Source organism: Tympanuchus pallidicinctus, unplaced genomic scaffold (genome assembly GCF_026119805.1).
Source record: "Tympanuchus pallidicinctus isolate F22 unplaced genomic scaffold, pur_lepc_1.0 scaffold33, whole genome shotgun sequence".
Classification (NCBI taxonomy): Eukaryota; Metazoa; Chordata; class Aves; order Galliformes; family Phasianidae; genus Tympanuchus; species Tympanuchus pallidicinctus.
In genome coordinates, this window is record NW_026294751.1 from 874,085 (window position 1) to 901,472 (window position 27,388).

Here is a 27,388-nt window from a genome sequence, read left to right on the forward strand (position 1 = left end):
AGGCAGGGCAGGGAGGTTTCACCGCAATGTTTTATTGGGGAATTCACATACAGACAGGGAGGCGCAGCCCGCACAGCTCGGGCTCCTTGCTGACGAGTTGAAGCTGTGGTGTTCTACCGAAGATGAGAAAAGAAATCTGATCCACCCACTCTTGTGCCTGGATTAAAATGGCTGAAGCTAGCAGGGATGGGTACCGGGAATACAGGGGAACAAAACAAAATATGAAAAAAGTATAAATTAGGATGTCGTTTAAAAGTGTAAGAAAACTCGCAGCGGGCTCTCAGCCCTGGATAAGTTAACTCTCCGTTAGTTAAAAGTTAAATACATCAATACCACAGATCAGACAGAAAAGCCACTCCGAAGTGCAAGTTTCACATTCTGACAGCTTGCCCCCACACTGCGCGAGAATCCTGCTTGCTCACGGGGGGAGGGAGGGGGTCTCTGAATGCCTTTGGTTCCAACGAGGGTTGGCGAGCCAAGCACAGCTCCAAACTCCGCTCGAGGAAGAGGTAGCAAGGCTTGCTTGCCCCTGGGCTTGGGCTAAAATCCAGCGCCTCAGCACCAAACACGGATCCCACCCTCTGCCAACCGAAACCCCGACAAATACTGGAGCTTTGAGTGGTTCTTAAGAGGCCTGAAGTCGCGGGCAGTAAGGAGGACAGGTCGCCCCGTTCCTCGGTCACACCTCTGCTAAGATCCCAGGACGTTTCGTGCTACCCAGAAGCGTTAGTGGAGGTTTGTGCAAGGAGGGGGTCCACCCCAAAGTGTGCATTGACTGTGCTAAATAGAGGGGAGCTCATGTTCTGGTCACCGAGGTCGCACCGTGTCTGACAGTGACGAGGCAGAGGTGGGTCTCAGTTATGGAAAGAGGCTGGGGCCGGGCAGCCAGCCTGAAAGAAAAACCCTGAATGTCTCATGGAGCAGTTTTGAAAAACAGAACAGAAGGCAAAAATGGTCACAACGCGCGGGATCATTTCCACAGCTGAGTGCTGAGGGACTGATTGCTGCCCTGGGCACCTCCTCCACCCATGGACTGTCCGTATCCCATCACACCGTTGGCTCCATAGAAGTTCATCCCAGCCATCTGCTGGGTCATCTGCAAAGGGGAGGAGAGAGAAGTCACCAGGCCGAAGGTGCCAGCCCGCATGCATGCCTCCCAGCACATCAGCCTTCAGCAAGACTTCGTAAAGAGTTACAGCAAACAGAGGCTTAAACGAGACAGCACAGCTTCACTGAAAGCTACCCCGAAGGCTGGGCTCCACTATCACCAGCCCAGCAGTTAGACCTACAGAAGCAGACTCTCCTCATTCTCAAGCACGCGACTTTTTCATCTTATTACAGAAGCTGTGCCATTGCAGAATCACAGTGTGCCGTTATCTGACCTTTCAGCAGCAGCACACAGCATGAATCAGCAGCCAGCAGAGCCAGCTGCGCTCCCCTCTGTCTCTCAGCAGCACCTCCTGCTATTCCTCAAACCAGCCCATGAGCCCCCAGCCTTCAGCTCAGTGCAGACTGACGCTGCTGGACGGACACACAGCACCCAGGTCATGTGAAGTTCTGGCTTGGACAGAGGACACTGCAGCTCTCTGCCTACAGCTCGCCATTCCGAGCAGCCAGGCGCTTCCACCTCTTCTTGGACCTCTCCACGAAGCCCTGAGCTGCTGCTTTCCCACCTGGATGCATGAGGATATCACCTTGGAGCTGATACCTCCTCAGGCGCCTGCCCACCTATGGAGCTGAGAAATTTCAATGCCAGCTGATGCGACGCTGATTTTTTGTTCTCCACCCCGCGAGCCCTGAACGCATTACTGCTTTGTGACCCCTGCATGGCAGCAGTGCCACTGTGCCTCACTGCCCCAGAGCACAGCAGTCACAGGTCGGATTCAACCACGCTCCTCCTCCGTCCACCCTCGGGTCAGCAGGAGCCACCCCTCACCTGAGCGATGTTCCACTGGAGCTGCTGTGCTGGCTGCACGCCGTAGACAGGCTGGGGGACCGCCGCCATGCCAGCGACGTAACCGGCCTGCTGCGCAGCCATCATCCCGTTGGGGACACCGATGACAGCTGCCTGCACGTTGCCCACGTATCCAGCAGGGATGGCCATGGGGGTCACCATCCCCGCAGCCCCAGGCTGGGCCATCACACCCACCGACGGGGCCATCATGCCTCCCATCACGCTGCTGGAGGGGGGGACTCCCGGGAAGCCCGTGTACGCCGCCGCAGGATACGCCATCTGAGCCGGGGCCATGAACATCGCTCCTGAAAACAGGCAGGGAAGCGACGAAGGGAAGGAGGGCTGTGTTGGCTGCCAGGGTGGGAATGCCGACCTTCAAATCCGACTGCAACGCTCGCTCGGCTGCGAGTCCAGGCTGAGCAGCTCATCGTGCTCCTCAGCAGCCCTCGAGCACCAGCCACCCTCCCACAGCTCTGCCTGACAGCCATCAGGGCGGCCCACCCACCCAGCATCAGCGCTGCTCTATTCTGAGACCCGTTACCTTGCGCAGGCAGCTGAGGTGTCTGAGAGCCGTACAGGGAGAGGATGGAGTCTTTAGAGAGCTGCTTCTTGCCCGCTTCCTCCCCTTTGCCTCCTGGCTCGGGGAAGAGATTCAGGTTTTCAGGAACAGAACCGGCGCTTCCAGATGTAGGCATAGAGCCGGAGACCTGAGAGGGACGCAGCACAGGTGCAGCAGCATCCAGCACAGGGGACAACAGATGGCTCCCCTGCTCCTGCACCCCCCCTTTGGCAAGCACTGACGCTCCCTGCTTACCTTCCTGGAGTCAGAGTTCAATCCCACTGATGCAAAGAGATCCAGGTCCTTCTCCAGGCTGCAGGGCCGGCCGTTGGTGAGGGCGCTCGGCACAGGAGCATCTGGGAGAGACAAGGAGGTGACAGACAGGGAAGGGAACCACTAGAAGTTGACGGAATTCAGGAGACCAAGCACTGCACCGGGGGTCACTGCAGTGAGCACAGCCAGGCTGGGGGCCTCTTACCAAGTCCTAGCAAGTCTATGATGGGCTCAGTGGATTTGGGAGAACTTTTCCTAGATTGCTGTGTTTCTTCTTTCTTCTGAGGCTGGGGAAAGAACAGCAGAAGTCTGGCTCAAGTCATCTTTTAGCTCTGATACACAGGAGGCTTTAATGAGATTAAACCCTTGAACATCCCTACCCCCCACTAGACAGAGCAAGCATTACCAAGTTTTTTGTCCCATTATATCAATACGAATATGCACGCTCTAAACCAGAGAGAAATAACAGCCTGAGCCTGAAAGCCAAGCAGGCAATAGCTGGATTCCAATCTGCCCTGTGCTGCAAAGCAGAGCACATCTGTTCAGTATCTGCCTGAGTGGTGGAAAACAAGCTACTGCCATTAGTGTGACTCAAAGCATCCACTGCTATGACTGAGACCTGAAAAAATGCTTCCATATGAAGCTGCATTGCCTCTGCTCTGTGTGAGAGCAGCCTACAAGCGACCCGTGGCCATAGGCTTACCATCTTCACCTTCTCAAAGATGATAGGTTCCAGCTTTCTTTCTGATACTGGCTCGTTACTCTTTTTCCATTTGTCATCCTTTTCTTTCTGTAGAGGAAAACTCTGATGTGAGGGTCAAAGCTCACACCACCACACGGTGAAAATAGGGACCAGGCTGTATTGGCTGCTGTTAACCTAAAGGGCCCCCATCTTGCGCCCACTTTTCAGACTCCTGATGAGCCACCAAGGCAGCAGCACAGACCAACACCTGAAATCAGTTCTGCTCTCAGCACAGAGTTGCACAAACGACCTTCAGAGGTTCCTTCACTGCTCCTCTGCACACCGACTGAACCCGGCTGGCCTCGCAGAGGACATCAGTCACTGACACAGGAAACACGCAGACCTATTTTCATGCACTCACCTCTTACTCACGAGACAAACCCACACTTAGCTTCATGCCCACAGGTGCTGAGGGACTCACCCTGAACGCGTTGATGTCGATGCTCCGGTCCAGGTATTTCTTCTTCTCGTACTTATCACGAATGAAGCCTTCCACAGCTCTGCGAGCAGCTTGTTAAAGACAAACAGCTCAGGAATGGAAGATGTGCATCGCGCTGTTTGACACGCGGATACAAGGTACAGGCTGTAACTAAACTAATGACTGCCTAACGAGCATTTCCAGCAGCAACTTAAAATAATATAGTCATAGTTCCAACTACTTTAGCTACTCAATTTTGCACCTCTGGGCTACTCCAAGCACGACAGTGCTGTAACAGGTACATCAAATAAGGAAAAGGACACTTCCTACTATTTCTCCTTCGATACATATTTACTTTGACCATTGCTCAAGAGCACACATGCCATCAGTGCAAGACACAGCGGTCACAGATGGATCCTCTCCGTGCAATCCAGGAGCTTCTGCCCACAGCTGATGCCCAGACATGAGAAGCAGAGCCTCCCAGGCAGGGAGGGCAGCAATGGGACGAGCTGGACAACCCCCCCAGCAGCAAAGAAAGGATGCTGATCCGTCTGAGGTCGCCTGAAGTTCTCGGGCAGGAAGGCTTCGTAAAGACGATTTGCTTTTCCGTTCCCCATCTCCTGCATGCACTGCAATTCAAAAGAATCCTGACATAGTTTTGCAGACATGGAAGCTCGTACATCAGCACTGCTGGCTGCCAAGTGAGAATCCACCCGTGGCAGCCAGAAGGCGCACGCAGGCTTCTCAAGTCTGCTCTGCACACAGCAGCCCCTCTTCAGGCTTTTGCTGCAGCCTCCAGGCTGGGAACCCCCCTGCAGCACTCTGACCCTGCAGAGCCGGCCAGCCCTGAGTGCTGCATCGCACTCTCAATGCTAAGGCAAAATAAACAGCACCTCAGCAACCGAGCTCACATGCAAAGTTCAGGATTTGTCCTCTAGAAACCTCGAGGAAAAGAGATGGGCAGCAGCTATCGACAGCAGCTGCCTTTGGCAGATGGACAGAAGCTGGCAGTGTTTGTCTGCGCTCTCTGGTGTTTGCTGAGGCTGCCGTTAGGACATTTCCTCTTCCAACCGAACCAGGCCTGATAACTCGATCCCCTTCCCATCTCCTTGCTCTCTCTGAAGACTCTATTGCTTCTTCCCAGCTCACAGCACCACCAACACGGCGACCCGCCTGCCTCACCTGTATTTGTTCCTGCGTCCACTGGTCCAGGTTGACAGACTTCACCCTGGATATGTGGACGCCCAGGTTCCTGTGGATGCCAGCACAACGAATGCAGATGAAGATGCCGATGTTCCAGGATGCCCATCGTGGCCCTGTGAAGAGATGTGTGTTCACAGCACGCAGCCAAGTGGCTGAGAAACTGCACCCAACCAACCAGGACTGAAGAACCCAGGGCAGAGCTTCAAACCGGACAAGTTCAGAGTGCTGAGAGACCACCTCCCTGTTCTTATTGATAGAAGTAGTATTTTATTGACTCCCTCTTGCATTATAACAGCTCTGCACAAGAGAAGTTCAAAGAGGAAGAGGTAATAAAGCAGACATCCCATCACCCTGAGCCTACAAATCCCAACCTCCTTCTGCTTAACCCACAGTGGCACAGTGGGCTTCTGCTCCAGCAACAGAAACCTGCCCACCCACTGATGGTGAGGGCTCCAGAATACTGAGGATGGGCTCCAGAATACTCACAGCTGCTCTGAAAAAGCAGCACACAGTGTTCAACACCCGGGATGGCGCGGCTGAGGAAGGAGAACAGCACCCAGCCCCATAGCTGTAACCAGAGCAGATGTGGTGGGAGGCAAAGAGCCCCCCAACCTCCCCCACCTGCTCAGGAACCAGCCAGCACTGCTCCACGTGTCTCCTTGCTTTTGCACTGACCAGCACAAACCATCCACACCCCTCTGTAGGAGCTACAGGCATTGCTGCAAAGGGGGGACTCTGCCTCAAAGCAAGTGATGCTGCGGTGCAAGGAGGGAAGGGGAGGAGGAAGTGGCTTTTCAAAACCCTAAAAAAGCAGCACTGCATTTCACAGCCACCCAGCTCTGGGTGGGCACGGGTTGGATGGGGCTGAGCAAAGTCACTGCCCTGCCCAGAAAAGCTCCCAGCTCATCTTCACTGCTCCTGAGCACCACGATGTGAGGGCCTGGCATTAGGATTAAGCACGAGATTCAAGGTTAGATTTAACTGTAGATATATTTAGCTTTCATAGGGCTAAAAGGATTAATAGTCAGCTAGATACCCCATCAGGGCTGCAGTAATCAGCTCAGCTCCATCACATGGGCCACCTCCCACCCGGTGCGCTCTGTGCTGCTGGTTGCAGTGCAGGACCTGGAGCAGCCAGGGCTGAGTGCTGGGCTGCAGCTGCAGCAGTTTGGGGGTGGTGGGGCCACCCTGAGGGCCAGCAGGAAGGTGGGCAGCCCTGAGAGCTGGGGCTGTGCTCACCATCACCCAGTGATGCTGTGGCCATGCAGGGCTCAGACACGAGTGCCGTGCCTGGGAATGGGGCTGGTTGTGTCTTCAGCCTGGTTACGCAGCCCTATAAACCCCCTCAGCCCACCTACCCAGCCTTGACGCTGTGGCAAACCCCCAGAGGAGCAGGCTGCCCTGCCATCCCACCCTTCATGCCATTCTCAGCACCCCAGGGCAGGGTGCAGGCCGTGCAGATGCCAACAGGCCTCCCGTTTCCCCTTTCAAGGCCACAACGAAGCAACCCAGTCTGGAAATCCCACGTTGGGGGAGCAGCCGTGTGAGGGCAGAGCTCAGTTCAGCCACCAACCCCAGTTTCACATCCTATTTTCAACGTGGCTGATGCACACAAGGCCGCAGCTGAAAGCATTTAGAGAAGCAACTTCAGTCGCGTGCTGCAGCATCAAACCTGCACAAAATGCAGCTGAGGACTGCAGTGGAGCTGGGGCTCCTGGCACTGCTGCCTCCTCCTGCAGCCTCTGGGCCCCACGGCGCCCACTGAGAGCAGAGGGCAGCAGAGCTCAGTGCACACACTTGGCTTCGACCACCAAAGCAGCCCTGCATGAACACACTGACTGCTGTAAGGGCAGTTCCCTTTGGGCAGGCACCCTCGCAGCTCTCAGATGGCTTTAGAGCTTCAGTCCCAAATGAAACTCGCTTTCTGTATGCAAAGCTAAGTTCTCTGCACTGCCAGCCAGCAGCAGGTAGGCCAGCTTGATGCTGCAGCCCTTCTGTTTCAGTATCACATCTAATTTTAGCATCCATGGAAGCAAAGCGAGTCCCATGGCACCAAGCAGCGCTGGGCATCGCTTGTTCAGCTCTGAGCAATCAGCTCATGCCTCGTGCAGTGCCTCCAACACCACAAATCCTTCCTGGAGCAGGAAAACCATCTGCAGGTGAACAAAGGATTAAAGAAAAAAAAAAAAAGAAAGGGCAATTTTGAGTTAAACAGGCTACAAATCAGCCTAGAGCTCAGCCGCCTCCAGCACAGCAGCTGTGTGAGATGGGAACCCCTCTGGGTACAGCCCTGCCCTGCTGGGCTGCAGCTCTGTTGCACAGGGCTGAAACACAGCTCTGTGTGCGAAGCTCTGCTATGCAGGCAGTGCCCCCAGCAGCCAACTGCACGGCCTGCTTTACATCCAGCACGTCCAAACAAAGGCTGCACAGCGAGCTGCCCACACCAGCAATGCCTGCAGGACCAACCCCTCGACCAGCCCTGCTGCCAAGGCGCCCAGGTCCCCTTAAGCCCAAGCTCAGCCTGGCCATTCTGCTTCACACAGCCCCTTGCTGGAAGTTCACAGCCTCAAGTGACTTGAACCCAGGAATCTGCAGGGATTCGCAGCTCGCCCTTTACTCAGGCATTCCATTTTGGCTCCAGCTGCTCCTGCAAGTTTTCTCCACTAATAACCCTGCAGAAGGCATTTAAAAATAAAACAGAAATTGGCTGCAAAGCCACCGCTCTGCTAAGAGGGGCGGGGGGGGTCGAGGAAAAATAGATGCTTTGACAGGCAGGAAGGAGAGCACAGGGCTACCCAGAGCCTGGTGAAATCTTCCCAGTGCAATGCAAAGCAATGTCTGACCTGCAGGTCCCTGCCTGGGGCAGCGCAGAAGTGCAGAGGAGCCCAGCTGGAGCTGGAAAGGTGCTGCTGCAGCCCCCGAGCCCAGCAACCAGTGCAGTGTGCTGGATGCAGGGATGGGGAAATGCTCCTCACAGAAGGGAGACCCAGCACAGAGACGTCCTTCCCTGTGAGCTTTCTGCAGCACTTGGGTGTCACTCCAACTTGGAACCAAAGGGGGGAACAGCCAAGCACCCGGCAGCTTCCTTCCACCCGTGCCTTCCTCATTCTGGAAGGAGATTGCTTGGCAACTTACTGAAATTCATTCTGTTCATAGAAAAGCGATGACAAAAAGCTGCATTGCAAAACAGCTTCCTCTGCTCTCGAGTGCAGATGTCTGTTCTGCAGCTCAGCACTTATTTAGGGGGAAAACAAGGCGAGTTCTGCTTGCAAGAGGACAGCACAGTTAACCTCAGTGTCAGGATCCCTTGGTTATGGCAGGCAGCCACTGACACTGCTGGGCGTTCGTCTGGCTCTGCTGGACAGACAGCTGCAGTGCTTACAGGTCTGTGAGCTGCAGGTCCTTCCTGCTGCTTTGGGGCAGCAACGTTTGTCCCTTCAGGACGTGCTTTGAAAGCAACAGCCTCACCAATCCACGCAAGACAACTGTAACCAGCACCGATGGCAGCCGAGCCTGAGGATGGAGCTGAGCTCTGGTTTATCTGGAGCTATAAGAAGCTGCTCCTTGCTCTCAGTCCCCAAAAAGGATGAAATATTCCTAACAAGGGGGCAGAACAGAGCCAGGATGGGACTGCGTGCTGACAACAGAGCTGCGATGGCCCAAAGGCAGCACGGGTGAAGGCAGCTCTGCAGGTGGAGTTCCAGGGCAGCTGCTCACAAAGCTCCATCTCCTCTGCCCCACATTTCTTGGGACGCACGCAGCGATCGCTGCTCTGGGCCAACCTGGAGGAGACCAAAGCTATTCTCGACTCGAGCTGGTTTTGATAACCTACTTGTATACTGAAAGGCAAATCACCTTAAAGCTGCAGAGGCTCCTGAAGGCCTTACATAACTCAGCTGGCAGTTACTATAGGAACAAACTTCCAAAGTTGCAGCTATGATGGGAAAAAAAAAAACCAATCACATGGCATTTTTGGACCTCCGATTTACACCCGTTGCTACACAGCCACTCACCACAGACCCAGCTGGTAGAGAACAGCAGCATGAAAATAGACACGGATTGCTAAGATGCCCTCGCTCAGAGGATTATCTTTGTGACTCAGCTCTGCGTGCCTCCTAACAGAGAACTTCCAGGAGCTCTTTCCTAATCACAAACCAATCACAGCCTGGCTTTCTGAAGCCCGTTGCAGGTGAACAGAACTCATCACCACCCGCAGCTCTGCTCTCCCATCACAGTTTGTTTCAAGGTGCTCCTCTGCTAAAGCCATCAGAAGAGAACATGTGTGATTCAATAGTCTGCTGATGGAGGACCTGAGTCACAGCAGGACTTGCTGGGTATCTGCAACGTGTTTTATGTTCACACTCACTGACCCAGCTGCCCTTTGCTGGAGGTCCCAGCTCCCCGATGGTCCCATCACAGCTCCTCATCCTGCTCTTCCCGTTTTCCCCCACAGCTTCCATTCCCATCCCATATTTGACCACCTCCTTGTGGGCCTCAAAGTCCCATCCCTCCTCCAGGTACAACAACCCAAACCATCAGATCAGGGTTCAGGCTGTGTTTGGCCACAGATCCATCAAACCACTGCAGTTATGAGGAGAGGGCGAGCTGGGCACAGCACCACAGCTCCCCTAAGAGAAGGGGAGGCTGAAAGGGCAACAGACAGAGCTGGCATGGCAGGGCAGCCTGCATGGCCGGGTGAGCATCCCTCTCTGGGGCTGCCTGTGCAGGAACCGACCATCCCAGGTGTGAGAGGGAGAGGAGAGCAGAGAGGAACGGTTTGGGAGAGGGAGAGAATCAAACAGCTTTAGCTCAGTGTTGTACAGGACCAGCACACAGATTCAGAGTCAGAAACACAGAGAAGAACCCGGCTCACCCAAGTGTTACCCAACACAAGGCAGTTCCTGGTTACTGCAAGGCACTCAGGATGTGACCTGAGTCACATCCCATCTCTGGATTGCACCACATCCCTCCTGCAGCCACATCACTGCCCAGCCCCAGGCTCACCCTCACGTTCATCTCACACACATGGCTCAAAGCCCTCAGGAGGCTCCGTATCAATGTGCCAACAGAAGGGATCCCACCCTCCAAAGGCTTGCTCCTCTCGTAAGGCTTTACGCTCAAGCATCACAGGGCAGCAAAGGCCTTCGAGTTATGGGGATGATGGTAACTCAGCCCCTCCAGCTTTAAGGCAGACACTCAGCCAGGCTGTGCCAAGACTCCACGCTTCTGATCAGGGCTGCAGGGATCCTGAGAGTGCTCAGAGCAGCACATGAAAACACACCTGCCTGATTCTGCTCAGATCATCCTCTGTTCCCATAGTCAGCACCAACAGGAGCTTTGCAATGCAAAGAGGAAGCAGCACACTACGCACCTGGCCCCACTTCCTCCAAAACAAGAGCCTCTAACCACACCACACTGTTTGTTGCTGCAGAAGCAGAACCTCCCTGTGCTCATTTCCCACTTTCCTTGCCTTTATTTCACCTCCAACAACTCACACACGGGCAGCTCTGAGGAGCCCATAGGGATGCTCCTGGGAGCCAAACTCAAACAGCAACACAGGGAAGGTCTGTGGGGGTACGTGCAGTTATGGCACCGTGGGTATTGAAACATCTACATATATAGCTCTCTGTATAGAGGTAGGAAAAAAATACAGTAATGAAACCCAGCAAGAAGTTAGGTCATTGGGAACATGCATAATGGAAGTGTGGGTGGCATCTGAGCAGGCTCTGCTGTGTGTCATGCGAGCTCTGAAACGCTCAGATCAGGCAGCAAATCACTACGAGATGCAGGAAGCTCAGCACAGCAGCACAGCCAGGGCTCACAGTAAGTGCTTCCCCAGGCACTGAGCGAGATGCAGGGCTCCTGTCCTGCCTTCCCTGCAGTGAGGCTCAAGCAGAAGTCCCAGTGACAAAGCGGGGAGCAGCAGCAGAGCACAGAGCGCACAGAGCACCAGGGCATTGGGGAACAACCCTGCTGGGAAGGCCCCAGTGCAACAGCAGCCCATTTCCCCTGGCAGGTCCCAGGTGCTTTCCCAGCCACAGCAGCTCCCAGCTTTGGTGGTAATGTTTAGTGAGTGATACCCTGCACACCAGGAGAGGCTGCATCACCGTACCAAAGCCGGACAGGAGTTGATAAGAGGATCTGTTCCCACACTGTGTGCGTTGCCTCATGCCTCACAAGCCATGATAAGAGCTGTGTGTGCCCTTGGGCCAGCATGGGAGCCAAGAGATAAGGACACACAGCAAGGGGCAGGCTGCTTGCTGCCAGCACTCCCACCTCCAACCCATACGGAGCAGCACAGCCAGGTGTGGGGCTGGCAAAGCCCAGCAGAGCCCAGTGCTGCGGGGACACCGAGTTCTGGGGTTCTCTCCAGGCAGCACACAGAGCCTGATGGGAAGCAGAAGGGCCGCCGGCTCACCTTCCAGCAGGGCTCTGCAGCTGTTAGAGGACACTGCAGCAAGCAGACACACAACCTCCAGCTCCTTACAGCCCGTAAGGAGCCCGCAAAGCCCCAAACCCTTCGAGCCGCTCAGTCAGTGGGATTTCCAGTCGGCATCGCTTTAACCCTTTCAGGAAGCAAAGCGCTGCACAGCAGGGAGCAGAGCAGCTCCCACCGCCCAGCCCAGCCCAGCCCAGCTGCCCCTGCGGGCTGCAATGCTTCGCTTTAGGGATTTTTTTGGTGTGCGTTGGGGGGGGAAGAGAAAAGGATTTTTCCTTTTTCCTTCTTCCCTCCTTTTTTTCCTCCTCCTCTTTTTCTCTTCTATTCCTGGGGCGCTGCTCTCTTCATAAATCATCCCTCCTTTTCTCTTTTGCTTCTCCCCTCCCCGCTCCCTTCACCCCCTCACGACGCCCCGATCCCCGCCGCCCGGCAGCACCGCACGGCCCGGTGCGGCGCAGCCGTCGATGCCGTTACCTTTGGCCTGGCAGTCGGCGCAGTACTTGTTCTCCTCCTCGCTCAGCAGGCCGCCCAGCACCGCCTGGTACCGCTCCACATCGCGCACCGATTTCCCCGTCATGGCGCGGCCGCCGCTGCCCGCCCGCGGGTCACGGCGCCGCCGTCCCGGGCACCCGCCGCTTCCTGCTTCCGGTCGGCGTTGTGGGCGGGGCGACGAGGAGAAAAGCCAATAGGAGGCGGCGGAGGAGCCTTAAGACCGCCCCTCGTGACGTCACTCTCGTTGATTCGCTGAAGTGCGTCAGAGCCAATGGCGGGGCGGTGGCGGGGGAGGCATGAATGGGCAGTCACGTGGTGCGCTGGGAGCATCGCGCGGCGGATTTGTGGGGGTGCAGCGATGGGGGGGCGGTTGGGATTTTGGGAGCTGCTGGGGGTGGAGGAGGTGTGGGGAGTGCGTGGGGGGCTGCGATGGGTCGGGGGGGTTGGTTGGGGGTTGCGTAGGGGGTGCTTGTTGGGGGGGCTGGGTGGCTGGGGACGGTGCTGGGGGTGCAGGAGGTCTGGGGGTCCGGAGGGGTGCAGAGGAGCTCGGGAGCGGTCGGCTGGGGGTGCGTGGGGTGCAAAGTGTCTGGGGGCTGCATGGAGGGGGGGCTGTATGGAGGGGGGGCTGTATGGAGGGGGGGCTGTATGGAGGGGGGCTGCATGGAGGGGGGGCTGCATGGAGGGGGGGCTGCATGGAGGGGGGGCTGCATGGAGGGGGGCTGTATGGAGGGGGGGCTGCATGGAGGGGGGGCTGTATGGAGGGGGGCTGTATGGAGGGGGGGCTGCATGGAGGGGGGGCTGCATGGAGGGGGGGCTGTATGGAGGGGGGGCTGCATGGAGGGGGGGCTGTATGGAGGGATGAACACCGTGTGTCAGTGTGGAGTCATCCGGAGTTGCACAGTGCTTCCGAAATGCCCCTCGTGTCCCACAGAGGCAATTTCAACCCGTCCCTCCTCCCCTCAATGTGCCGCGGTCGCGAGCGGAGATGTCCCCTCGGCTTTGTGAATGAGTCCCAGTGCGGGTGCCTCGGAACCAGGGTTCGGGTTCGGAAACGCCAGAGTTTGGGGCGCAAACGGAGACGGATCCAGCGCCCGTTTCCTCCAAGCCCCGCTGCTCCGGGGGCTGCTGCCGGCCCCGACCCCCCCCCCAGCGGTGAATCAGCCTCCGGCGGCTCTCGCTGCCGAGCGCTCCGTGAGGAGGAGGAGATGCGGCGGCGATGAATCATCCGCTCACCTCCGGGAGGCAGCGGGGCCGGGGGGGCGGCCGTGGGGTGGGACCCGGCGGGGTCCTCAACTCCCCCCTCCCAGTGCCTCCTAACCTCCCCGGGTTCCGTGCTGGGATCTGCTGGAGGCTGAGCCCTGCGCAGGACCTCGCAGTGCAGTAGCGGTCCGACAGCCCCCACCTGCATCCCCACCGTTCCCATCTCGCAGCCCCTCGCTCCCATCAAAGCCCCTTTGTGTCACCCGGCCCCAAAATAGCAGCACGCTCACCTGCGGGGGGGTGGCAGCCAGCGCCTGCCCTCGTCCCCCGCTGCTCCATATTAATCAGCCCCTTCCTCCTCCTCCTCCTCCTCCCTCCGGTCCCTCCGCACTCCGTCGCTCGCAGCCCCGCTCCCGGCCATGGCTCACCGCGGCCCCGCGCTCTGCCTGCTGCTCCTGCACGCCGCCTGCCTCTGCCTGGCTCAGCTCGTGAGTGCTGCGGGTGGGGGTCCCGATGCCCCCCGGTGCTGATTTACCCCTGGGAGCTCCAGTCTGCCAGCTGGCTGCCCCCTGCGACCCCCCTCCCGTCCCCCTGGGGCCCCCAGCGCCGCTCCCATCTCTGCACCCAAAACTCCTCCGGTCCGTGGGATGGGGATTGGGATGGGGCTGGCAGTGGGGCTCAGACTTTGGGGTCCCAGCTCTGATTTTGGGACTCCATCATTGGGATTGCAGCTCTGAATTCACACCTCCCACTTTGGGAGCTACACAGTTTTGACTCTGGGGCTCCAACTGTGGGATTACAGCTCTGACTTTGGAACCATAGCTCCAATTCTGGGGCTCCAACTTTGGCACTCACATTTTGAGATTGCAGCTCCAACTTCAGGGCTCCAAACTTTGGGATCGTAGCTGTGATTTTGGAGCTCCGACTTTGGGAGCACAGCTCCAACTTTGGGGCTCAGATTTTGGAAGCGCAGCTCTGACTTCGGGGCTCCAGCTTTGGGGTTGCATCTCTGGCTTTGGGACTTGTTAGCCAACCTTTCCATCTTCCCATTGGAGCAGAAGGGGGGGATTTCTCCACGTTCCCCCCCCTCCCTGCAGCCTAAGGACCTTTGCTTCCCATCACCTGGGTAAAAGAGGATTTGCTTTGCTTTGCTGGGACGCTCTGCAGAGCCGGGCTGTGGGGGCTCAGCCCTTCCATGGGGGCTGCTCAGGGGGGCTGGGGGGCAAACTTACCCAAAGCATGAATTGGAGAGAAGCGCTGGGATTGTTTCCCTTGGCTGCACTGCGCTGAGCAGAGAAGGGCTCTCACTGCCCCACGGTGACCCACATCAGATTTGTGGCACAGAAGTGTCCCCATGGGCTGTGTGTGTGTGGGAGGGGTCTGCCAGAAGAGCCCCACGGTGCTCCTGGGGTCTGCGCTGGGGGGACGGGGGATGTGGGAGCCCTTGGAATAAGGGGACATTTGGAACCAGATGGAACTTACTGATAACGTTTTGAGGGGCTGCGCTGTGCTGCCATTTGTGGGGCATGGGGGGGCACACGCTCGCTCCCAGCCCGGACTGTGGGGTGAACTGAGGTGTTCAGTGAACCGACCTCCAAAACCTCCCATCCTCAGACATCACATTCAAAAATGAAGAAGCCTTGCAGGCGGCTGGGCTGCGGCTGCCAACCCCCCACTGCCAGGAACAGCGCAGCTCCGGGGGCAGCAGCTCCTGTTCCCCGCGACGCCCTGTTCTGATAACAGAGATTTCTTTGCAAAGTGGCTCCTGTAAAAACCTCAGAGCTGGAGGAAGGCAGGCGGAGCGGGGGCTCCCCCAGCAGCTCCTGAATGGTGCTTTTGTGTGAAGCAGCAGCACGACACCGCAGTCCTGCATGCGGCCCGGCAGCGTGCCAGCACGGCCCACCTAGAAATGGGGCACTGCAGCCCAGCCGTGCTTCTGGAAATGCCACTGCACCCCAAATGGCTGGAGGGGAACCCTACAAGTGCTGCCCTCTCCCTGCTGAGCTCCCACTTCAAATAGGGGCCGGATTCCCCAGCAATGGGTGGGGGTGGTTGTGCCACGGGTGGGGGGCAGTGCCCCAAATTGCCATGTTTCTCTATTCATACATTCGCTGAGGGCACTCAGGGATGCTCTCTTGGGGTGCCCGCTTTGTCCCAGTGCTCCAGAGCTACGTTCCCCGCAATGTACCCTGACCCCGAGCATCTCCTGGGGTCTGGCTGCTCCCTCCTGACCCCCATCCCCTCCCTCTCTCCCCATAGCGGGGGCCACCAGGAGAGCCCGGCCCACGAGGGCCCCCAGGTCCGCCAGGAGTGCCGGGAGCGGATGGCATTGATGTGAGTGCGTGGCGGCGGGGAAGCAGCCGGGAGGGGATGCCGAAGCACAAAGGGGACATTGTGTGGGGCGGAGGTGCGATGCCGCGTGGTTCCTGCCCTGCGCTGCTCCGGAGAGAGGAGCGCGGCCCCTGCAGGGCGTCCCAGGCTTTGCGTGTGGCAGCGGTGGGCGCGGGGTCGGGGACCCTCAGAACAGTTGGGGACGAGGGGCCTGGAGGACTTGGTGGGGACAGAGCGGCAGCGCGTGGTGCTCAGGTGGTGCGGGATGCTCGGTGCTGCAGGCGTGGATCCTGGGGGGCAGCAGGACCCCCGCTGGGTGCCTGCGGAGCACTGGTGTGGCCAAGGGCTGTGCTGAGTGGGGACAGAGCCTGAACAGAGGGATGTGCAATCTAGCTGAGTGCCTGCCTGCCTGCCGTGCCCCAGGCTCCTCTCCAGCCCCAAGCGTTTCTCTGGTGCCGTTTATACTCCGTCCTGTAGCACCAGAGCTCGCTCTCCTCATCCTGAGCACTGGCAGGGTGATGGTCCCCATTTATAACCTTCCTCCCTCCCCACAGGGTGACAAAGGCTCTCCCGGAGCCCCCGGCTCCCCGGTGAGTACGCGTCCTTCTGCGCTGCCCGATGTTTCCCCTCTTTGGGAGGAGCTCCTTTTAATTCCCCCCCACCCAACTCTTCTCTTTTAAAGGGTGCCAAAGGGGAGCCCGGAGCCCCGGGTCCGGATGGGCCCCCAGGGAAGCCAGGCTTAGACGTGAGTACCAGCCTTTGTGGTGAGCCATAGGCACAAAGAGGAGCCCCCCCTCGGCCCCTCCTGATGGAAGCAGTGATAATTCAGTGGCCGAAGAAGCACTCGGGGCTGGAGGAGGTGGGCACAGCACACACCGACCCCCTGCTCTCTCCTCTTGCAGGGTCTTACAGGAGCCAAAGGGGAGCCAGGGCCCACGGGGGGGGCAGGAGTGAAGGTGAGTGTGGGGATGGCCACCCCCCCCCCCCTCCCCTGCTGTGTTTCACCTCTGACTGCCCCTTCTGTCCCTCAGGGTCAACCCGGACTGCCGGGGCCGCCGGGGCTCCCGGTGAGTATCTGCCTTGGTGGTGGCACGGCATCGCCCTGCTCGCAGCAGTGATGCTGGCAGGTTTGGGGGGCTGCAGCCTGGGGGCTCACTGTGTCTCTCTCCTCGTTGCAGGGCCCCTCGCTGCCAGGACCACCTGTAAGTGCCTGTGGGGATGGGGCACGCCGCCTCAGCTCGGATCTGTGCACCCCCAAATGGGGGGCTTGGGGCTCAGCCCCTCTCCCTCACTCAATGTTTCACCTCTCTGTAAGGGGCTGCCAGGCCAGGTCGGACTGCCCGGGGAGATCGGAGTGCCAGGACCCAAGGTGAGGGGGCAGGAGGGAGCGCTCCCAGCCCGGCATCTGCCTCTCACAGGCTCCTGGATCAACAGGGGAAACCCCACCGTGTGTGTGGGCATCCCTACAGCACGGGGGGGCCGTGCTACTGCAGCAGGGTCCCTTCCTGCTGCCCCCCATCCCATGGCTGGGGGATGCCTCCATTCCCAGGGTGACCCTGTGCCTCGTTGCCCCTCTTCGTGCCAGCTCTGGCAGCTCCTAAATCCCCCCTCTTTGGGGTTGTTTTCTCTTAGGGCGATCCTGGACCCGATGGCCCACGGGGCCCCCCAGGTCCCCCAGGAAAACCCGTGAGTATCTGCCCAGAGGGAGCCCCAACCTCTCTGCTGGTGCAGGAGCCACAGTTACACCCTGTGTATCAGCACCGTGGATGCTGATGGGCTCCTTCCCCACAGGGCCCCCCAGGACACATCCAAGGAGTGGAGGGAAGCGCAGATTTCTTGGTGAGAGCAGCCATTCCCTTGCCCCTCTGTCAGGCTTTAGGGGCAGCTGGGAGAGCCAGCTCAAATGCAGTGACCTCTGTAATTTGGTAAATGGGGTTGGGGGAGCAGGATCCCAAAACACAATGGTAGGTTCCCATTTAGCCCAGCCTGGATGCTACTGACATCAGCTTGTCCTTCACACAGTGGGCATGGCTTTTCTGCATGCCTGCATCCTTCCCCAACTCATTCCACGCTTGTTCTTCCCCACCAGTGCCCAACCAACTGCCCACCAGGTCCCAAGGGCCCCCAGGGACTGCAGGGACTGAAGGTGAGGATGCTCTCCTGCCCCCCGACATTCTGTGCTTCTGTCCCTTGCATCACTGCGGGAGATGGGAGAAGGGATCTTCTCCAGTTGGAAGCAGCTCCAGATTGCTGCCCAGTGTTGGGGGGATGCGTGCATGTGGGGCTGGCTGTGGGGTGCTGCCAGCTGGCACTGAGGGATGTGGCACAGCGATGCTGTGCTGTGTGTTCTCACCCCTTCTTTCTCGCTCTTAGGGACACAGAGGTCGGCCCGGTGCCTTGGGGGAGCCTGGCCAGCAGGGCAAACAGGTGAGTGGGGTCAGCCCTGCTGGGACAGTGGGGTGGCTTGGGGAGCTGGGGCTGAGGGTGGGGGTGCTGGGGAGAAAAAGGGGGAAGGCAGGAAAGAGGTCAGTTGGAGGGAAAGAAGATCAGGGCTGGGAGGAGAAGAGCGGGCGGAGGTTTTCCTGTGGAGGATGAAGCTCTGTGCTCCCCCAGGAACGCGGCCCCATCCCTATTGCTATTCCTTTCACCATCCCTGTTCCCGTCCCCATCTCCATCCCATCCCCAATCCCACGCCTGCTGCTCACCTCTCTGTTCCCCAGGGCCCCAAGGGTGACGTCGGTGTCTCCGGAGAGCAAGGTGTCCCAGGCCCTCCAGTAACGTATTTATGTCTCTTTGCTGCTCTCATCCCCGAATGCTGGGGTTGTGCATGGCCGCAAATATGGGGGGCACGATGCTGACCTGTCCTCCCTGCTCACTGGGACCGGGGCAAAACCATCATCCGCTCCGTGTTCTTCTCCATGCCACCGTGGGGGGGGTCACAAAGCACAGCCCGGGGGGACCTCGGCGGTGGCACCGCGTGGTTGAAGGCTGACTCTCCGAGCCGGATAAACCCCCGGCCCCCGCTGAGCCCCCGGTGTCACGGATGGAGCCGTGGAGCCCGGCTCCCTGCTGGGCTGTGGGGATTAAGCTGTGTGAGATCACCGAACGCTTTGAAGATGCAGAGCAATTACCGGGCTGAGCCCGACGGGGGCGGGAAGGGGCAGAAGCCCTCGGTGGGGGAAGCAGTGCCGGTCTGGGGCTGTTGCTGTTATTGAACCGACAGCTGGAAAGGGGCCTGCTGGGATCAGGAGCTGGACGCTTGGCGGTGGCAAAAGTGGCTGATTTGCAGTGTCAGCTTTTGCTTTAATTGTGGGCACCCCCCTCCCCTCCCCCTGGGCGCTGCCAGGTCGGTCCCCAAGCTCAGTGGCTCTGCTTCCTTCCTCAGGGGCCGCAGGGCCAGCGGGGGTATCCAGGGATGGCAGGACCCAAAGGCGAGACGGTAAGTGCTGGTGGGACACGGGGGGCACCCCCAAATGGGGTCCCTCTGACGGGGCTGGGATAGGAGGAATCACCCCCCCGTTCTCTTTGCAGGGTCCTACTGGCTACAAGGGGATGGTGGGGACCATTGGCGCGGCTGGGAGGCCGGTGAGTGTCCCCAGGCTGTCCCAGGCAGGTGTCCCCGTGTGCCCCTGCTCAGCCATGTTTCTCTCCTGCAGGGCAGGGAAGGCCCTAAGGGACCTCCAGGGGAGCCAGGCGAGAAGGGAGAGCTGGTAGGAGACCCACAGCCCTTTACCCCCGGCAGCCACCTGGGTGCTGCCGCCCTCTCCGTGCTCCATGCCGTGCGCTGGAGCACTGAATAAAGCCCTCTTGTCCCTCCTGCTGCAGGGCGGCCGCGGCATCAGGGGCCCCCAGGGAGACATTGGCCCCAAAGGGGAGAATGTGAGTACATCCTGCCCGAGCCCAGCGTGGGGAGCAGCCTCTGCCCTCCCTCAGAGCAGCATGCACAGCTCCTGGCTGCCCTTGGAGGTGTCAGCCCTGACTGCTTTCCCCTTCCGCAGGGTCTGCCTGGCATTGATGGCAAGGACGGCACGCCGGGCATCCCGGGTGTGAAGGTGAGGAACTGACGTGCAATGTTCTCCTTCCTGTGCCTTTCTCTGTTCTTCTGACCTGCACTTTTTCCATGCAGGGCACTGCAGGACAGCCTGGCCGCCCGGGGCCCCCGGGACATCGTGGACAAGCTGTGAGTATGAGGGCAAAGAGCCCCACTGCAGAAGTGACCCCAGGGCAGGGGGCTGCCTCCTGCACCACGCGTGGGGTCTGACCCAGCTCTGTTCCTGCAGGGCTTGCCGGGCCAGCCAGGAAGTAAAGGTGGCCCAGGGGACAAGGTGGGTGTGGGGCTGAGCCCTCAGCCTTGGCCCCTCCAACCCCCACATCCATACCACATCCCTGTGGGGCACAAGGACCTGTCCCTGAGTGCCTGCGTCTCCATTCACAGGGTGAGGTGGGAGCTCGGGGGCAGCAAGGCATCACTGGAGCCCCGGGGCTGATGGTGAGTGCAGCACCTTCCCCCCCCACATTTTGCTGCCACAAACTCCTCCATCACCCACGGGATGCAGCTCCGTCTGCAGCATCACCGCTGCAACGCTCAAACCTCCCCATGCTCTGCAGCCAGCATCCACCCCTCCCTGCGTGCCACCCTGGCCACGTGCCCCTCTGCAGCATCCCCAGGAAGGATGAAGGGTTGGGGGGGCACACGGCCATCTGGAGGCAGCTCCTTCCCCAGCACCATTAACACTGCTTGGGATGTTTTCCCCCTTAGGGTGAACCCGGCCCCCGGGGCGAGCAGGGACCGCAGGGCGTCCCGGGGCTGAAGGTGAGTAGGGGGCACAGGGGGGGCTGCAGCCATGCTGGGCACTGCCCTGACTGCGCTTCCTCCCCAGGGTGACCGGGGGGAACGTGGCCCCGTTGGAGCCCCCGGTGAGCAGGGCAGAGCGGTGAGTGTGCAGGGAGACCCTCTGTGCCCCGGGAAGGGGCAGGAGCTGCCCTGACTCGGAGATTTGGGGACCTTTTTGAGGGTGTTCCTATGGGCTCTTCCCATTCGCTACTTTGATTTCCAGGGGCCCAAAGGTGAACAGGGCCCCCCAGGGATCCCAGGACCCCAAGGCTTGCCAGGAGTCAAAGGAGACAAGGTGAGAACTGCTGCGGGAGGCAGAGGAGCAGCCACCTCCTTGGGGTTCTGGCATATCCCTGCAGACGTGGGCAATGCAGCAGCTGCTGTAGGGGGTGGCCTTGGATGGCAGTGCAGAGGGGGTCAGGGTGGGGGTCTATGGGGAGTTGTGAGCTGAGGTTTTGATGCACATCAGACGTGCCTGTGGCTGGCTGACCCCTTCTTCCCTTTTCTCCAGGGCTCCCCAGGGAAGACTGGCCCCAAAGGCAGCATTGTGAGTATCCCTGCATGCTGGGGATGGGGAGCTGCATGCTGGGCAAGGACTGACCCCTGTGTTCAGCACCCACCCTGGGGGGGCTGACACCCGTTGCACCCTTACTCCCTCAACAACACCCTGCAGCGCCCAGGCTGGGGTTGGAGCTGCAGGATGACTTTGTCCCCATGTATTCCCTCTCCTGCTGCAAGGACCTGATGGGGGACCAAGGGGCAACAGATGCAACTTGCCAGCCCCATGGGCACCCCCTGCCCAGGCACCCAGAGTTGTTGCATAGAGGAGCAGCAGCTGAAACACAGCAGGGTGCAGGCAGCAATCTCACTGCTCCTGTCTTCTTTTCTCTAGGGTGACCCCGGTGTCCACGGCCTCGCAGGGGTGAAGGGTGAGAAGGTAGGGCCCTGCAGTAGGGCTGTGCTCCTGGGGCTGGGCACCGCTGCACTGCACCCCACCATCTGGGAAGAGGCACAGCTGCCTCCCCCCGCGGCACAGCCTCATTTCTTCTGCCTCCCCATCACCTTTCTCGTGTCCTCCATCCCCAGGGTGAATCGGGTGAGCCAGGACCAAAGGGACAGGTGAGAGACGAGGGGCTGGCAGCGTGTCCCCAAACCCCACTGCAGGACCCTCCCTTGGACCCCCTACATGAGCTCACCCCCCGACACCTCTCTCCTTTCCCTACAGCAAGGCATTCAGGGTGAGCTCGGCTTCCCTGGGCCCTCTGGGGACGCGGGCTCACCCGGTGTGAGGGGCTACCCAGGTCCCCCCGGCCCACGGGGGCTGCTGGGGGAGCGTGGTGTGCCAGGGATGCCGGGGCAGCGCGGCCTTGCAGTGAGTACCAACAATCCCAACACAGCATCCATCCGTGGTGACCCACATGCATTGCACCTCGCTCCTTAGCTGACCGACTGGGGGGGTTGAGCTGGATGTGGGACCCCACCGGTGTGGAAGGCAGCAGCTCTTTTCCTTGCTGAGTAAAGCAGCAGGTTGAGCTCAAAAGTGCTTCCCCGTGTCCTGCTGGGGACTGGGAATTTTCCATGCGAGCCTGATGTTAGGGTTGCAAAACGGGGCTGCAGAAAACTGAGCAGGTCGCAAACTGACCTGAGCTCCTGTGCCTGGAATAAAGAGAAAAGAAGGGTGGGGAATGGCACGGGTGCAGGGATGTGCTCTGGGCTGGGACTGAGCCAGGAGGAGCCCTGGGAGGAGCCCTCCCAGGGGAGGAAGGTGCGATCCCTCCTCTTGTTGCCCTCAGGGACGGGATGCCGGTGACCAGCACATCATCGACGTGGTGCTGAAGATGATGCAAGGTGAGGGGCTGACCAGCACCCACTGCACGAGCACCCGGTGTGTGGGACCCCACTGGCCGTGCTGCCCCATCCCGTCCCACACCGGCCCCTCTCTGCCCTACAGAGCAGCTGGCGGAGGTGGCCGTCAGCGCCAAGAGAGCCGCCCTGGGGGGAGTCGGTGCCATGGGCCCCCCTGGACCCCCAGGGCCTCCGGGGCCACCTGGGGAGCAAGGCCCCCACGGACCCATGGGAGCTCGAGGCGTTCCTGGCCTCCTGGGTGCCGCCGGGCAGATCGGCAACATCGGACCCAAAGGTGAGCAGTGTGGGCATCTGTCCTTCGGGGCAAAAAGCAAAGGCTCCTCTGGAGGCTCTCGTGAACCCTTCTCTCTCTGTTTCGTTCCCTGCAGGGAAGCGCGGGGAGAAGGGTGAGCGGGGAGACACCGGCCGTGGGCACCCGGGGATGCCGGGTCCGCCAGGGATCCCAGGTAAACCCCCAGTGGGTGCTGACCATCGCCCCCCTTCCCCATTCGCTGCACTTCTCTCCCATCCATTGCTCTGCCCTTGATGGCCATCACGCCCCGTCCCCACGCAATGGACGGCACTTCTGCTCTATCCTGGCCAACCCAACCAGGTTCACCCTGCACCTCTCTTCCCACCCCGTGGTGCCACTTGTGCACAGCTGGAAATTCACTCCCTGCCCCCCAGTACCTCTGGCAGTCAGAGCAGAGCATCCCCAGGGCCAACTGCTCACAGCTCCCCGCATCCCTTCCAGGTCTCCCCGGCATCCCTGGCCACGCGCTGGATGGCAAGGATGGGGAGCGGGGCCCACCTGGCGTCCCAGGAGATGCTGGGCGCCCTGGGTCCCCCGGCCCTGCAGGGCTGCCGGGTTTCTGTGATCCAGCTGCCTGCCTGGGGGCTTCTGCCTACGCCTCGGCCCGGCTGACGGAGCCAGGCGCCGTCAAAGGGCCGCTGTACTGACCACACAGCCAGCAAACACTGCAAACCCATGGGAAGGCACCTCCACGACACACAGGAGGGACCCGGGGCACAGCGGCGTGGGGTAGGACAGAGGGACCTCCATCCCCTCCCCGTCCCACAGAAATAAAGCGGCTCTGATCCAACCCCTCTGGCGGAGCTCCGTCCTTTTGGGGCCGGAGGGGCTGTCGCTGATTTCCCTCTCCTGTTTTATTTTAATTTTCTTTTTGAAATGACAACAAAACGGTGGTTGGACTATTTAAGATGCGCCGGCGCTTTGTTGGCTGCTGGGCGCTCGCGCAGATGTAAATCTTTGTAAAATAGGATTTGTTTTTATGAACCACACCGCGGAAATCACCAGCTCTTTACAAACGAAACCAACGCAGACAATAAAGCTGAGATGGATCGTTACCCAACGGAACCCGCTTCAGTTCTTTGAGGTTCCTCCTCTCTCCCACCAATCCCAACGGTGGCTCAGGCACCCCAGACCCAGCAGCAGGATGGATCTGTGACCCATTAATGAGGGGTCAGACTCCTGTTGCTGCAGATGAGTGCCCTGTTGCTGCAGGATGGAGGTGCTGCAGCTGGGAGATGCTGCTTGCAGGGCTGCACGCCGTGCTCAGAGCATCCGCAGACGTTGCTTTGCTGCAGGTTCTGTGCTGCCATGCAGCTGGGTGTGCACAGAAGCAATGGGACAGGGATGGGGAACATCAGCCCCATCAGCTCTGACCCATGGCTGCGCTCCCCAGGCAGCTGCTCCCAGCTCTGCGGCCTCATGAGCTGGCAAGGCCAGCCCTGGGAGATTAAGATTAGGCTTTAATTACAGCACCGAGGAAGCAGCTGCCTGATCTCTTGCTCTTTTTTCCCCCACCTGCTCCTGCCAGAGCTTCACACCCCCGATCCCCTGCGTGCCTTTCCCCGTTGCCTCCAAAGGCAGGCAGATCCATTCCTGGGGTGCTTCAGGAGCCCCCTGGCTGCCTGTGTTTGCTTTTTATTCTTGGATCATAGTTTGATTTTTTCCCCCCCTTCTTCTTGAGGTTGTCTTGGAGGTGCGTGCTGCACACAGCCAGAGCGCTGCACACAGACACAGGGCTGGGTGGACCAGGCAAGCAGTGCCCAGAGCAAACAGATGGGCCTTGTCCAAGAAAACGGCCCAAACTTGGATATCAGCTGTGCAGGAACAGCACCCTTCCAAGACACAACTCGGGGAATGACCTTTGTTAAGAACCCATTCGTTTACATGCAAGTGGGGACCCTGGCTGCGATAGCAAAGCTGGGAAACTCATTGGAGACCAAACTACAGCTTTGTAGGTGAACACAGGAACAGGAGGGGCTGAAATGGGAGTAGGGCAGCGGGGGGGGGGATGCAGCCCAGGCTGAGCCCCGTTGGTGAGAAGGGCAGCTCTGGGCTGAGGGTCTGCATGTCGGGTGCTCAGGGCTCCCCTGGCCTTGCCATGCATCCATCCGTGGGGATGAGGCTGAGCCACTGTCCTGAGCCCCCGCTGGGGTTTGGGGTTTGGACCCCAGCCCCACATCCCACCCCTCCAGGCTCTGCTGGCTGTGTGGTCACTGAGCACAGAGCCCTCCTCTGCGGGGGTCCCGCAGCATCACACGGCGGAGGGGAAGGAACGTGCTGACAAAAGGCTGATTTAATTACTAGAATTGTTCTGATTACAGCCTGCAAACACTGTTATCTTGTAATTATTGCCAAGAACATGCCATTAGTACATGATTAAACACAACGTCTTGTGGGCTGCTGGCTGATTGTCTGATGCCTTATGAACTTAATTACTTCACACTGGCAGGGAGAGAGGGGAAAGATGGAGCACAAGGACGGAGCCTGGGGACCCACAGCCCTTCCAGGGCCTCTCCCTGCTCTGCTGGGTGCCCTCTGCACTGAGCTCACCCTCAGCAGCACACAAGCATAGGGCTCCAGCTCCACCCCACAGCCTCCGGTCAGCAAAGATCAAAAGCTGAGCTGCACTCACCGCACAGAACAGGTTGGGAAGGTGGCACAGGAGCTCTTCTTCCTTACAGGAATAATCCAGAAGCTTTCAGCCTTGGGGTCCCTTCGAGCACTTCTCACACACTGTCACCCTGCCCACTTGACAAGGGCACACAAACTAACCCTGACGTCTCATTAGCAGGATTAATTCTCGACCTCATTCTCCTCTCAACTGAGACATTGGTGCTGCTCCATGCCACTGCACTGAGCTCTGCTCCCTCCACTGGGGTTGAGCAAGCAGCAGAGGCCGGGCAGCACATTTCCCTCCTCCCCCTCAAACCCCATCCCCCATAGGATCCCTCTCCCTTGCAGAGAGCACATGGCTGTTAAGCAGGAATGGGCAGAAGAGTGTCAGCTGTGTGCATGATAGCAGAGCAGCCCTAGCTGTGTGCTGCTGAGAGCTGCCCTACAGGTGCTGCTGGGGAGCCGTGGGCCCCACTGGTTGCTTTCAGGCTGGGATGCTCCATGCTTGCTCCCTAAAAGCAGCTCTGCTGGGATCTGTCACACTTGGGCACTGTCAGACCCAGGCCTGAAACGAACAGAGCGACTCTTTGCAGAAGTTCATGACAGCCCTGCATTTCTCACCGCTCTCCAGAGCTGGCACTGTGTCACACGCTGCCAGGTGAGGGGCTGTGTTGGCTGGGCTGGAGGAATCCCAGTGGAAAAAAGCATTGAGATCATCTCAGCCACCCACCCCGTACCCAATAAGCCCCCATCCTCCACCTTGCCCCTGAGAGGTGATGCATTGGCACACATTGCCCAGGGAGTGGTGGGGTCAGCATCCCTGGTGCTGCTGGGGGCTGTGAGGGGTGGCTCTGGAGGAGGGATGGTGGGCACTGAGCGCCTGCCTGCTGCTCTGGGATCCTCACACAGCAGCTCTGGCTGTGGGCAGCCCCCCCAAGTCACCCCACGCTCCCAATGGCACTGACCCCACGTGCATTGGGCACTGCTGTGCTCGGGGCTGTTTGGAGCCTGGAATCTGCGCTCAGCTCTTTCCCTGCTCCTCATTAATCCCATCTTTCCATTCCTGTGGAGATGGGTTTAATGAAGGTAATTACGATGTTCCTGCAGCTCAGGCTGCAAACAGTGCCAGCGATTCCCTGTTCCTTCCTGCAACAGCAGCTCTGAGAGCACCAAGAAATTCAGTGATGTTCCCACTGCAACAACAGACACCCATCCGACCTCAGTGCTTCTATGATCCTGTGATCCCTTCAGTCCATATCCTGGGGGAATCCATCACCCCCCATTTGTTCTCCTGCAGCTCCAGCAACTTTTCCACACAGCACCACGCACAGCCCACACCCACAACCACATCCCTGCTGATGGAAATCCCATCTCCTTGCTCCTGGGGCCGGGTGGGAATGCTGTGTGCCCTTCTGGGAAGGGGAGGAGGACGTTTTTAGGATGCTCGCAGCTTGCTGGTGCCTTCTGTTTGCTCGCTTTTCCCTCCCTACCCCACAGCTCTCAAAGTTTCCAACAAGGACGTGACCAACACAGCACTTTCATTTGAGATGCTGCAGCTGGAGGGCTATGAGTGGCCATGGGGGGCTATGAGGGGTTATAAGAGGCTATGAGGAGATATGAGGAGCTATGAGGGGCCATGAGGAGCTATGAAGGGCCATGGGGGGGTTATAAGGGGCCATGAGGGAGCACGAGGGTCCGCGTGGTGCCGTTCCCGGCCGCAGTCTCCGCTCCGCCGCCAGATGGCGCCAAAGCCCCGCGATCCCGGCCGCAGAGCTCCGTAGGCGCAGCGTTGCGACGCCCGGCGCTGAGCTCCGCGGACCCCCGGAGGGGTTCAAACCCCGTTCCGATGCGGATGAACCCCGAAATCCATGCAGACACCCGAAATGAGCGTGTTTGGAACCCTGAGCACCGGGCACAGAGGGTCTTTCGTACATCCCCACGTGCACCGTGTGTGTCTGCTATCTCCATAGATACGGGAACTCAGCCGGCTGCAGGCTGCGCTTTCCTCTGTGGCACAGATGAGCGCGGCGTCCCGGGTCCTTTGGTCCCACGAGGAAAACACGGCTGTTCCCACAGATAGCACAAGCCAATGCACGTGGGCTCAGCCCCCAAACGGATGTGAGCAGATCGGTGCTGTGAGCACCACGAAGGGAGCACAGCCCTGCACACAGA

General features: G+C 59.2%; 2 protein-coding genes across 3 annotated transcripts; one reads left to right on the plus strand and one right to left on the minus strand.

Moving 5' to 3' along the window:
• Positions 1-12: 12 nt before the first annotated feature.
• SMAP2 (small ArfGAP2) lies at positions 13-12,234 on the minus strand. Its single transcript, XM_052698657.1, has 10 exons — positions 12,063-12,234; positions 5,129-5,262; positions 4,490-4,575; positions 3,950-4,028; positions 3,490-3,576; positions 2,992-3,073; positions 2,769-2,869; positions 2,496-2,661; positions 1,937-2,259; positions 13-1,096 (listed from the first exon to the last, which is right to left on the minus strand). Exons 1-10 carry the CDS (start codon positions 12,163-12,165, stop codon positions 971-973), a joined length of 1,287 nt encoding a protein of 428 aa, XP_052554617.1. The 5' UTR covers positions 12,166-12,234; the 3' UTR covers positions 13-970.
• Positions 12,235-13,336: 1,102 nt separating this feature from the next.
• Positions 13,337-23,442, plus strand: COL9A2 (collagen type IX alpha 2 chain). Of its 2 annotated transcripts, XM_052698651.1 has the most exons (32): positions 13,338-13,768; positions 15,540-15,614; positions 16,166-16,201; positions 16,294-16,356; positions 16,514-16,567; positions 16,643-16,678; positions 16,790-16,813; positions 16,927-16,980; positions 17,244-17,297; positions 17,403-17,450; positions 17,701-17,757; positions 17,985-18,038; positions 18,332-18,385; positions 18,997-19,050; positions 19,143-19,196; positions 19,268-19,321; positions 19,437-19,490; positions 19,610-19,663; positions 19,738-19,791; positions 19,892-19,936; positions 20,047-20,100; positions 20,371-20,424; positions 20,492-20,545; positions 20,669-20,740; positions 20,957-20,992; positions 21,338-21,382; positions 21,532-21,564; positions 21,671-21,817; positions 22,239-22,293; positions 22,397-22,585; positions 22,680-22,757; positions 23,045-23,442. In XM_052698651.1, the coding sequence occupies exons 1-32, from the start codon at positions 13,700-13,702 to the stop codon at positions 23,248-23,250; spliced, it is 2,070 nt and encodes a 689-aa protein (XP_052554611.1). In that variant the 5' UTR covers positions 13,338-13,699; the 3' UTR covers positions 23,251-23,442. The 2 variants fall into 2 exon arrangements, with proteins under 2 accessions (XP_052554612.1, XP_052554611.1); XM_052698652.1 differs by lacking the exon at positions 22,397-22,585 and having other exon boundaries at positions 13,337-13,768.
• Positions 23,443-27,388: the final 3,946 nt, after the last annotated feature.

Excerpts from the sequence above, each read along its gene's own strand:
- COL9A2 (XM_052698651.1), top strand. The coding sequence starts at position 13,700 with ATGGCTCACCGCGGCCCCGCGCTCTGCCTGCTGCTCCTGCACGCCGCC. Across the intron at positions 17,298-17,402 it reads CAGGTCCCCCAGGAAAACCC|GGCCCCCCAGGACACATCCA; the intron begins GTGAGTATCTGC and ends CCTTCCCCACAG. Across the intron at positions 20,546-20,668 it reads CCGGTGAGCAGGGCAGAGCG|GGGCCCAAAGGTGAACAGGG; the intron begins GTGAGTGTGCAG and ends TTTGATTTCCAG.
- SMAP2 (XM_052698657.1), bottom strand. The coding sequence starts at position 12,165 with ATGACGGGGAAATCGGTGCGCGATGTGGAGCGGTACCAGGCGGTGCTG. Across the intron at positions 3,577-3,949 it reads TCGACATCAACGCGTTCAGG|AAAGAAAAGGATGACAAATG; the intron begins GTGAGTCCCTCA and ends TTTCCTCTACAG. Across the intron at positions 3,074-3,489 it reads TCTTTGAGAAGGTGAAGATG|CCTCAGAAGAAAGAAGAAAC; the intron begins GTAAGCCTATGG and ends TTCTTTCCCCAG.